The sequence below is a fragment of the Cervus canadensis genome, chromosome 33 (assembly GCF_019320065.1).
Source record: "Cervus canadensis isolate Bull #8, Minnesota chromosome 33, ASM1932006v1, whole genome shotgun sequence".
Lineage (NCBI taxonomy): Eukaryota > Metazoa > Chordata > Mammalia > Artiodactyla > Cervidae > Cervus > Cervus canadensis.
The window spans coordinates 5,783,576-5,796,176 of record NC_057418.1 but is presented as its reverse complement, the minus strand read 5'-3'; the positions used below and the strand labels follow the sequence as shown (position 1 = coordinate 5,796,176).

At 38.2% G+C, this 12,601-nt stretch overlaps 1 protein-coding gene across 1 annotated transcript in view; it reads right to left on the bottom strand.

Moving 5' to 3' along the window:
- Window positions 1-12,601, bottom strand: part of ENPP3 (ectonucleotide pyrophosphatase/phosphodiesterase 3) — a 79,665-nt gene that overhangs the window by 15,592 nt on the left and 51,472 nt on the right. The window contains exons 16-20 of the mRNA XM_043457408.1: window positions 9,608-9,674; window positions 8,414-8,501; window positions 6,259-6,437; window positions 5,235-5,286; window positions 3,277-3,431 (exon numbers count right to left, since the gene is read on the bottom strand). Coding sequence (XP_043313343.1) covers window positions 3,277-3,431; window positions 5,235-5,286; window positions 6,259-6,437; window positions 8,414-8,501; window positions 9,608-9,674 — 541 coding nt within the window. The remainder of the gene's footprint in view (window positions 1-3,276; window positions 3,432-5,234; window positions 5,287-6,258; window positions 6,438-8,413; window positions 8,502-9,607; window positions 9,675-12,601) is intronic.

The following is a 12,601-nucleotide window of genomic DNA, read 5'->3' as shown; positions in this document are numbered from 1 at the left end:
CCATCATTGGAAATATATACATATGTATACACTTGTGTACATATATGTGTGTGTGTGTATATATATATCCCTCTCCCTACATATAGGCAGAGGGAGATATCTTTCAAAGTGTGCTAGATTTTCTTCTCTGAAAAAGCCCTTTGACTTCATATTCAATTTCTGAATTGTATATGCTAAGTAATAACTGTAATTCTTGCTATTATTATTTTAAATTTTCTACCTAGCAACAAAAAAACCCAAACACTTTACATCTTCCTGCTGAGGAAGCACAGAAGCAAAATCCTTATACAGTCTGATCAACTTTAACAGTTTTGAAGCAATTGCTCTAGGACCTTGATTTCAAATCACAACTACTTCCCCAAAACTCTTCTGAGATAATAACAACAACAATTAGAAACCCACCAAAGCCACAGAAAAACAAAAGCTCCATAAAACTTAAAGACACAAGCCAATTGGATCCACGTTCCAAGAAGTGCTTATTTAAAGTCTGATTTTTCAAACACAGAGCTGATTTACAACATTTTTTATGTGAATCTCAAAACATCCTTGTATGTAATTTTCTTGAACCACAACATACTAACAGAGTAATTTCTGAATTAGAAAGCAGAAAATTGCTAGAATTCCATCCTGTCACATGGAGGGAGAAATACACAAGCAGTTCTGTGGGACCAGTGAAAGGACAGGAACTTTGGGTAACAAAGACGCTCATTTTAAAACAATAACAAAAAAAGAATTGTACTAAACTCCTAGTCTGAGCCCACTTAAAATCTCTCTGCCTCTGGTTTCCGCTAAAGCTCATATAAATTCAGGAATGCAAGACAGCAGAGGAAAGTATTAAAAACATAAACATTCCCCTTAACACCACATAATCCCTGGTACCTAGATTTTTCAAAAGAGAATTGACTAATAAAACTGGCCATGAACATACTGCCCCTCTCAAAATTAAAAACAAAACAGAAATTATTTTAAGGAATGAATAGCTTCATATTTGTTTCATAGTGTGCCTCACAGTATGTTCACTCTATGAAAATCACAAATAACTGAACACTGTGCCTATTAAGAAATTGATGTCACCGTTAACCATACATATGAACTCAGGTAACTTCGTAAAATATTTGCCCACATTGGAAAACAACATGAGTGCTCTTCTACCACTGGCCACAATTAAACCATTGTCAGCAGGAGAGTTGGCCTTGAGAACACATAAAGCCTTAATTAGTTGTGGGAAAATATGCTTATTTTTCTCCAAAAATCTTGAATTGGAACAAGAAGAGTAAATAAACTGGATACCACCGATCACTTCCTTTCCATAAAAAGAGATGGAATATCTGTACCCTTAGCAAGAACAGTAATAAGTAGGGGTTTGTCATCAGAATCTTTGTATCTAAAATACCAATTTTCTCTACAAAAATATCTTCCTGATTATTTACCTTTCTGGTTGGGAGTCTGGTTGGGAGTACTGCTTTCTCTTTAGCTCTTTAAAAATAATGGTTGGGATTAATTTATCCAGTGTATTCACTCAGTAAACATTTACAGGGCAGCTGTATGATCCTGGGGAATGCCTTAAATAAAACCATTCCTGCCATGAATGAGTGCTTCGGTTGATTTTTTGGCAGATTGATTTTTGCTTTTATTTATTTGTCCTTAATTGTTAATGAGGTTCAATTGCTTGGTCCATATCTTTTGTCCATTTATTAAGTAAGATGCTTGTAATTCTCTTGTTTATTGGCAGAAATTCACTGCCTGTTCTGGATCCTAATTACTATTCCGTATACTCATCACTTATTTCTTACATGGTGGTTTAGTCACTGAGTCAGGTCCAGCTGTTTGCAACCTCCATGGACTGTAGCCTGCCAGGCTTCTCTGTCCATGGGGTTTCCTAGGCAAGAATGCTGGAGTGGGTTGCCATGTCCTTCTCCTGTATACCCATCAACTGTTTCTTATATGCAATGCAAATCCATCCATAACTTAGTTTTTTGCCACACATTAATGTAAATTAATCAATTTCCTTTGAATTATTTTAGTTTTTGTTGTTATTCTATGAACTAAGAAATCCTTCCTTATCCTAAGGCCATAGAGATATACACAAGAGAAAATATGGGTTTGCTGTTCACATCTGGGTCTATAATTTCACCAGTAATTTAATTTTGTATATATATGGTGTCAAGTAAGGAGCTGAGATTTTAAGCCAATTGTCCCAGTGACGTTAATTGAAAAGGAGTTTGCCAAATAGTAAAAAGGAAAAGAGGATTTAAACAATTGGATTTTCAACTTCAATCTGGAGAGACCCAACACCTATTATATACGTATAAGTCTAGACTGACTTCTTAGAGAGCTAAACCCTTAAGAAGAAAATTACCTCTTAACATTATGTTTACTGTACCTACCATGGTACACAACAGATAGCATTTTAAAGTAATCAAATAAATAACAAAACCTTTTATTAATAAATTACCATCACCTCTTAGGTGCACCCACCAGTACTTGGGAAATACCAAATGAAACGTGTGCCTCTGGACTTCCTGTTGCTTCTCTTCCAAATCTTTTCTCTGCCTGACATACCAGTTGGCCAACTGGCCTGTAAACACTCTACTTTCTTCAAGCAAAACACCAAGTATCCCTCTTTTGCACCATGTAGCACCTGCAAGTACGTGTAAGTAAAACCTGGGACACGGTCTTACAAGCCACAGGCCCAGTGGGCTCCTTTTGGTATCTCTACTGAAAATCAAAATTCAGCATTTAAGATGTCAAAGAACTACAAATTGGGTCTACAAATCAGAACATCTTTGTTCTGATGTGGATGAAACTAGAGTCTGTCAAACACAGTAAAGTTAGAGAAAAACGAACATCCTATCTTCACACATATGTGGAATCTAGAAAAATGAAACTGATGAAGCTATTTGCAGGGCACGAGCAGAGAGAGACAGAGATGCAGAGAGCAGACGTGTGGACCCAGCAGGGGAGCGGAGGGCGGCCTGGACGGAGACGGCAGCTCGGACAAGTGTGCACCAGCGTGCGGGAAGCAGGCAGCTGGGCAGAGGCTGCTGTCCAGCATGGGGGGTCAGCTCAGGAATCTGTGATGAACGAGAGGGTGCGATGGGGGGCTGGGGGGGTGGCAAGGAGAAGGAGAGGATTCTCTGCAGCAGAAACTAGCGCCACGCTGGAAAGCAGTTATAGTCCAATTTAAAAAATAAATTAAAAAATAGTATCACTCTGAAAGAAAAACCAAACAAGCTACAATTTCCTTCCAGCCTCTGTGGATCAGTGGACACTTACGGGTTTAGGGACGGTGTATGAACTCCAAAGCGGCATTCTGAGAGTTTTGTCAAATCCACTGACATATTCCCTGTGATAAAGGAGACAGGGCTCCTTGTTCTTCTGTATCAGCCTGGGCCTCCCAAATGGCAAATTTAGTTTCTCTGTTGCTGTTACTAAAATAAAAAATAGCATAAAATAAAAATGTGAAATTAGCAAATGTTTCTATTGCACAGCCTGGCTCTGAGCTCTTGGCTCAGACGGTAAAGAATCTGCCTGCAATGCAGGAAACCCAGGTTCGATATCTGGGTCAGGAAGATGCCCAGGAGAAGGGAATGGCAACCCACTGCAGTATTGTTGCCTGGAGAATTCCATGAACAGAGGAGCCTGGCAGGCTGCAGTCCTTGCTTCAGTCGTGTCCGGCTCTGAGCGACCCCATAGACGGCAGCCCACGAGGCTCCCCCGTCCCTGGGATTCTCCAGGCAAGAACACTGGAGTGGGCTGCCATTTCCTTCTCCAATACATGAAAGTGAAAAGTGAAGGTGAAGTCATTCAGTCGTGTCCGACTCTTCGCGACCCCATGGACTGCAGCCCACCAGGCTCCTCCGTCCATGGGATTTTCCAGGCAACAGTACTGGACTGGGTTGCCATTGCCTTCTCCGCTACAGTCCATGGGGTCTACGCATAGTTACCACCCATCTCTGATGGATTACTATTTTCCAGGTACTCTGGTAACTCTTTTACACATTTAACTTCTTTGAGTCTAACAATAACCCTATGAGGTAGGTGCTACTATTCCATTCTACAACTTATGAAACTAAGGCTTAGATAAATTACTTAGCTAAACAGCTAGCAGTTCACAAGACATATTTGAAGAGATAAAACCTTAAAATTAAAAGCACATACTTATAACAAAGATTAACTACTTTACATATTGTCCTAGGAAAGAAATTGGAATTTTATTAAAAGTATGTCCTAATGTATTTATTCATTTTTGTTTGCCATTATAATCTAGATTTCATCAAGTACTGATGGCTAAAAATCCTGCAAAGTACTTATGCTATGGAATAACAGTAGATTATAAGAATATCATCAAAATAGCCAACATATTTATGGAACATTTACTGTGTGAAAAGCACTATTCTAAGTACAGACATATGTTAACTCATTTAATCTTTATAACAGGCCTAAAAATAGGTATTTCCATTTTACAAATGACAAAACAGGCCTAGAGAGTTTAGTATAAGAATACTTAAAAGACAAAAGGTTGACAATAGTTAATAATACAGTATTGCACATTTGAAACTGACTGAGAACAGCCTTTAAAATCCTCATTACAAGAAAAAAAATGATGACTATGTACGGGGACAGATGTTAAATAGACTTATTGTGATGGTCATTTCACAATAAACACAAATGTCAAATCATTATATTGTATACCTGAAACTAATATGATGTTATATATCAATTATACTGCAATTAAAATTTTTTAAAGTAAAAAATAAAAGGGATAACAGGTAATAATTACATTACTTCAGACCAGACACTATTCTAAATTCTTTCTACCCATCAGCTCTTTCAGTCTTTACAGTTCCATGAGATGAGTACTATTTTTATAGATGAGAAGTCTGAGATACAGACAGGTTAAGTCATTTGGCCCAGGTTACACAGCTGGCAAGCAGTGGACACAGGACTTAAACCCAGGCAATTTGCCTTTTCACATCTAAAAAAGTGAATAGAGGACTATAGGTGATGCACAGCCATTTCAAGGAGTTTGTCCCATCCTTGGAACCATTGCAACTACTGCATGCTTGTGATGCTGTGATTAGATCTCTGTTATTTTTCCCTCCTGTGTATTGACAATAAAATCTTCATGGTCAAAACAGACTGGAAGCTTATTTCAGAGAAGCCCAAAAAGACAACATGGTGTTTTGTTAGGGCTAAACAACAAAGATTTAATACAGTTTCTATTGACTTACTTTCATCTTGGGTGAGATTTAGCATTTGATTCACGTGTTCAACATCAGAATTCTGCAAGATAATGTCAGAGATGGGGAAGAAGTGAATCAAAGAAACAACATGTTTTACAAGGTATCAAGATTATTTCTGTAGTAATCGCATAAATATTTTACTACTGAACAAAAAAGTCAAACTAACTTGAGTTTAAATTCCAGCTCTTTCACTAACTTAGAGATACAGAGATATTACTACTTGCAGGAATACATTTTTTGTGTGGGAGGTTGCAAAGAAAAAATTGATGAGGCCGATCATTTTGACTAGGACTGGAATCAACGACTAAGCTGGGATGACAACATCCTAGGGCTTCTTAAGTTTTAATATATGTGCCTGCAACTCCCTTGACGGTCTTGCTTCAACGCAAATTTTGGTTTGGTGTATGCCTGAGCTCAGTAGGGCCTGAGATTCTGAATCTCCAGGCAGCTTGCAATTGATGCAGATGTTGATCCTGGGACCACACTTTGAACAGGAAGGGACCTTTCTTACACAGAACTTGTGTTTTCCAGTCAGAATGACCAAGCTTCTGTGACATTGGACAATTCACCTAACTTTTCAGAGTCCTCTTCATCTCTAAAGAGGGGAATAAAACACCTGCTTCATAACATTTATTATCATTACTTTAAATAGTGGTTCTACTGAGGTTATCTGGAGCAGTAGGAAACCCACACACTTACTCTGATTTTCAGTGTAGATTAGATTTTTTGCAGGAAGCTTAGATTTTTGTCCCTTTAAATTGTCTTTGGTTGGTAATTTATTTATGCCTTTATTTCTGTGATATAATGTTATTTTGAGGATTAGAGAAGGGAAAGTCTCCCCTGTCCCCTGACTGTAGGAAGCAATTTTTACCTGAGGCAGCAACTGATTACTTAGCTTTACAACCACCCTTGGAACTTGGCATCAAGTGTACCTTGACCTGGTTGTTAGCTACCCTAGTTATAGAGGAGCTTGCCCTTTACACTCTTATGGATCCATAAAGTTATTACTTACACTTTGTAGTCTGGGGCATGAACATGCTAGAGTATCTGTGGGCAATGGAGAAGTAAAGCCGCAAACAGAAAACTTTGACAATTCCTCTGCATGGGATGGTTCATAAAAAGGCACCTTCAGAAGATGGTTTAAACTGCCATGGGTACCATTGTTTGGTGCTGGTTGAATGTGTAGCAGATCTGTTTAAAAAATAAATTCAAAGGACTGTTAAATTAGAAGGCAGCAGCATCTATGCAGAAGATGATAGAAAGCAAACACCTGCTGCTTACTTCTTTAATAAATTCCACTGTATATGCCATTTGGCTTAACTCCTTTCCCTTTCCTTCCCAGTTTACCTACCTAGTCTTTCTAGAAAATAGGAACAGTTGCTCTAAATGAGCCAAGGGAATATTCATGAACTGTTTCTGTTCCTCCAGAGAAAAGTATCTTTGCTTAAATGGTCACTTTATGCCTTAAGCATATCACGGTTTTCTAGCATAAAAAGCTCAGAGAAGGCAATGGCACCCCACTCCAGTACTCTTGCCTGGAGAATCCCAGGGACGGGGGAGCCTGGTGGGCTGCCGTCTATGGGGTCCCACAGAGTCGGACACGACTGAAGCGACTTAGCAGCAGCAGCAGCATGAAAAGCCATCCTTTTAGTAAGAACAAGTCTGTGTGCTTAGTCGCTCAGTCGTGTCCAACTCTTTCCGACCCCGTGGACTGCAGCCCACCAGGCTCCTCTGTCCATGGGGTTCTCCAGGCAAGAATACTGGAGTGAGTTGCCATTTCCTTCTCCAGGGAATCTTCCTGACCCAGGGATCGAACCCAGACCGAATCTGCATTGCAGCTGGATTATTTACCTTCTGAGCCACCCTTTCAGTAAAAACAAGTTTAAAGAAGTTAAATAATTTATAATATTACTTGTTGTATATTTACTTAGTTATAGGAAAATTCTCTAAGTACAGGTACTAAGTCCAGATAAACTGGTGAACTCTGCTTAAAAGTTAGAGAATTTTATAATTTTTCCTATAGAAACAGAACACACAAATCCTGCACCAACATACCCTTGTACGTGGCTCCTGCTGAGGCCCCCAAAGAGGTCTCTCCTAGAACTGCCATCCTCTCGTTTCTTTTAAACCCTCCCTGAAAAGGGCTGGCAGCTCTGACCACAAACTCAGCCTTGGGAACCAAGAATTTAAGTTGTTAAGGCTACAACACATTCTTTTTAAATGGATAGTCTCTGGTATCTAAGTCACATTCAATAACCACAAGCCAGTGGCAAGATTAAGAGTGACAATTGGGAGCAAATTTATGTCACAAATTCCTAAAGTGAAAGGTGAAATTGCCGCTGACTCATTGCCTTGCTAAGTGATGTGTGGCCTGAGGTAAGCATACCAGCAGGAAGGTGGGTTAGAGTCCCCAAAACTCTAATTCTTTAAGGATTTTAACATTGAGTGCAATAAGTGTTGATCCAAACAGGATTTTTTTTTACCTCCTCTTATTCCAGAAGCTTTCTGTCTGTAATCACAAGAAAATACTTCTGTTTTTAGGTGTGTTATTCCTGTTTTGAGAAGTTGGAAGTGTAATTTTATTTATCTAAGTTCTATTAAATTTTCACACAGTAACTAACAGAAAAGTTGGTCTCCCAAGGTCTGTGGTTGTTGTTTAGTTGCTAACTCGTGTCTGACTCTTGTGACCTCATGGACTGCAGCCCACCAGACTCCTCTGTCCGTGGGTTTCTCCAGGCAAGAATGTCGGAGTGGGTTGCCATTCCTTCCTTCTCCACTCCCAAGGTCTAGTGTTTATCATTACTTAAAAAACCTCACACTTAGAGCTGAATAATTCTGAGTAATAAATATTCCTCCCTCGTCTTTTTCTACTTTCTGTCTTCTTAAGGCAGAGCATCTACTTCTAGGATATCACCTAGAAGTGATATCAGCATATCACCAACTTCAAAATTCGTATTTTTGAAACTCAATTCATGGGACTTCCCTGGTAGTTCAGGGGGTAAGACTCCATGCTCTCAATGCAAGGGGCCCCGGGTTCGATTCCTGGTCAGTGAACTAGATCCCACATGCTAAGACCTGGCCTAGCCTAAACAAATAAATATTAAAAAAAAAAAAAGAAAAGAAACTCAATTCACATTTGATTGTTGAATTTATAATGATATGCTTACCACATAATAAGTTATAGACTTCAATATTTTCAAATGGTTCAACTTCGATCTTCTGTTTAAAACTGGGTCCATGTGCCAAAAAGATAGCCTAGGCATTAAAAGTCCCACTATTAAATGCCATGTAAACTCAAAAACAGACAAGAAACATGATTTAACAACTCTTCTATTCATATCTTATTCCTCTGTAAGGAATGCTTTCCATAATTTTTTTTTGCGGTATGTTTTTTTATTATTGAAGTATAGTTGCATACAATATTATATAAGTTACAGGTGTACAATGGAGTGATCACAGTTTTTCAATATTCCATTTATAGTTATCATAAATATTGGCTGCTTTCCAGGTTTGAAAATGGTTTTTTGCATCATTTCTACTTGTGATATTGTACTAATGAAATCAAGTATAATTTATACTGTGTTTACTTCTAAATCCACCTACTTCCATAGTATCTCCTATGTCAACAGACCAGGAGAATACAAGGAATAGTGGACAATCAATGCAGCACAGTTCTACAATATCTGGACAATAGAAATTAGAAATTCATCACACAAGTCATATATTCTTTTTAAACTCCTTTCACATCATCATTCATATATATTACTACTACATGACAAAAAAATGTTGAAATTTATAAGCATTGAATTTTTGTACAACTTATATTTGCTCACTGATTTCTCAAATACATCTCTCATTTACTTTTAGGATAAAGAGACCTAAACATTTTTATTTATGTTTAGCTGATTTTGTGTGTTAGTCACTCAGTCCTGTCCAACTCTTTGCGACCCCATGGACTGTAGCCTGCCAGGCTCCTCTGTCCATGGGATTCTCTAGGCAAGAATATGAGAGTGGGTTGCCATTTCCTGCTCTAATTAAAGGTAACTTAATTATATTATGTCAAACAGATCTAATTGTTTTAGAATATAAATAACTAGAAGAACAGAATCAAACATGGGTAAGCAATTATTTTCAGGTGACAGGATTACAAATATACACTTATATATTTTCCCAAGAAAGTCAGCAAAGCATATTGCTTTGTTATGCCAATTGTCTACATCCACCTGTTAGAATGAAAACTTCCTCAGGGCAGAGGTCTTTATCTGCGTTGTTCACAAATGTATTCTAGAGTCCTGAACATTGTCTGCCACAAAGTAGGTGCTCAATAAATATTTGTTTTAAAAAAGGCAATAAGTTGTTACCTCCATGCTCTTAAACTCATTGTCATAACCATGGTTGCCTCCTCCACAGTTTGAATATGCTTGACTCCTATAAAAAAATAATATTATTACACTGTGATCAGTCTATTTGATATGAGACCTTATTGCAAACTGAGCTTTCTAGGTTTTGGTGTGGTTTCTGCTTTTATATAAGTAAAATTTCCTGCCAACAATAGCATAAATATATTTATTTTCATGCTCAAATTCACAGCCACAGAGGAACAAAGAGAATGGTAGGAGAGAAGGAAGGAGAATTCCAGCATCTATAAATAGAATTCAAAAATGTTTGACTCTTAAACATTAAGAGAAAGATAAACAAAGTCACATATTTTTAAAAATTTGTCTTCGGGCTTACTTGAATGTTTATACATCCATGTCTGTGTGATTAAGATTAATTTCATTAATATATTTCTTTAAGCATTTCAGTACTTTAAAAATATACCTTTGGAACTGGAGAAAAATATCAATTCCTATTTTATGGCAGGTATATCTAGGGAAATAAAATGAAAATATGGATAGAGAAAACTCAGGGTAAGTTAATTATAACATTTGGGCAGGAAAAGCCAGTATATTCTTTGAATTCAGAGTTTATTTTTAACTTTTGGGATTTTCTTCCATAGGTGGTTGTTCTATTACTTGAAAGACTTTTAAAAGTCAATTCATTTGTATTTTGCCTACATTTTCACATTTTAATCTTTGAATTGAGCAATATTAGCAATTTTATATGCAGTTTTTATACTTAAAAATAAAATAGTGATAAATGAACCTAAATTACTTAAAACAGTAAAGGATGAGATGGATGGCATCACCGATTTAACGGACATGAACTTGGGTAAACTCTGGGAGATAGCGAGGGACAGGGAGGCCTGGCCAGCTGCAGTCCATGGGGTTGCAAAGAGATACGACTTAGCGACCGAACAACAACAATTTTATACTGGTTCGAATTAGGTGTGCATGCTAAGTTGCTTTAGTCATGCTTTAGACTCTGCGACCCTATGGACTGTAGCCTGCCAGGCTCCTCTTTCCTGCAGGCAAGAATACTGGAGTGGGTTGCTGTGCCCTCCTCGGGGGGTCTTCCTGACCCAGGGATCGAACCCCGGTTTCATTATGTATCCTTCACTGGCAGGTGGGCTCTTTACCACTGGTGCCACCTGCGAAGCCCTCAAAGTAGGCCCCCAAGGGAAAATGCCGACCGACTATATCCAAATCTGGGCCTTAAAAGACTTTTCTCATTTGCTTCGCCCCACCCCATGGGCAAGTACACACACACACTCACACACACACCCACACACGCAGTGTTTTGGTTATTTACATTGTAGCCTTAAGAACAGGCTTTAATTTAGTGTCATAAAAAAACTCAACTTTTAAAAAATTCATAACTGATTCTCACTCATCTTAAATAAAAAATAAAAATAAATCAGAAAATAAAAAATAAATCTCAACAGTGACCAGGTCACACTCAACTCTACCCAAATGAGAGAAGAAAGGAGAAACTAAATACTACCCAGAATGGAGAGAGCAAGAGAAATCCTATTTAAAATCAGGCTTAAGTTCATTACTGTAAGGTGCCAGCTCATGTCATCTTAATTCCAAAAAAATTGTTGGTAGAAGGTAAAATTTGTTCTAAAAAATATTTTTATCCTTATTGAATAGATGTTTGGTTTTCCTAAGATTATTGGAGCTATTTGATTGAGGTGAATTGAGTTTTAAATTCTGTGTGGCAAGTTAGAGTATTCATTAAAGAAAGAAAGAAAAGGTCTTTTGAACCAGTTCATTGATAAAATTTTCTAAAATTGATCCTTTATTCATTTTTCTGTTTTCAGAAAAAAAAAAATCTAGGTTTTGTTTGTTCATTTTTATATTTCCAACTCCTAACCCAACACCATTAGAAAACTTTAGTATTACAAAACTGCATTTGGAAGCAAAAGACAAAAACATTGTTTGAAAAAATCTATTTTCTATGGTTTTCCAAATGAAAACTTTAGAAATTTGTTCTCCTAATTACTCATGTTCAAGTGTTCCAAACACTAATTTGACTCTGGAAGTTACATATGGAAAAACGGAAGCTGGCACTTGGAAAAGATGAGATGATTTTATCTTTCAAAATTTAGCTCAACTTCCAAGTACTATCTAAAATCTCTTGGAGCAAACTTTCTTTTATCTTCTCTGTGTCTAATTAATAAAGTCAAAATCAAGGCCCCATTTCTCTGCCACAGCTGGATAATGACAAAGATGGTTGGTGAGCAAGACCTCTCCTGATACCCAGTTAGTTACCAAGTCCTATCTTTCTCTGCCACATCTGTCACTTTCCCCTCACTTTCCTTTTCTGTTCTCACTGTTCTGTGCTATGATGGATCTGACCTAAGCTAGTGATCCTGACTCTGAACTTCAGAGTCTTCCATATAACACACACAAACACACCCCCCCCCAAATGTATTTAATGCTATATATCCCTGCTGGAAATGGAAACACGTGTTTTAATGAGTACAAATGTGAGACAGAATAAAAAGAGCCAGTAACATCCTGGAAAATCTAAGTCATAATTTCACCACACATACTTGCCCAATAGTGTGCTGACTGACTAGTTCTACCATCCGCCATGGCTTCACAGCTTCCCTTGGGGCTGTCATCACGCTAAAAAAACGGGTTATGACCTCCGGTGGCTCAGCATCTGCCTGCAATGCGAGAGACTTTGGTAGGGTCTCTGGGCCAGGAAGATCCCCTGGAGAAGGGAACAGCTACCCACTCCAGTGCTCTCGCCTGGAGAATTCCATGGACCCAGGAGCCCTGTGGCTACTGTCCATGGGGTCGCAGAGTCAGACACGACTGAGCTACCGACACTTTCACTTTTCTAACTGGCCTCCCTGCTACTCACGAGACCATCCTCCTCCATAGGGCAGCTGGAGGGAGCTCTCTGAAATGCAAATCCCAGTCTTTTCACCTTGAGGCACCTTCTATCTCCAGCGGTCTCCTACT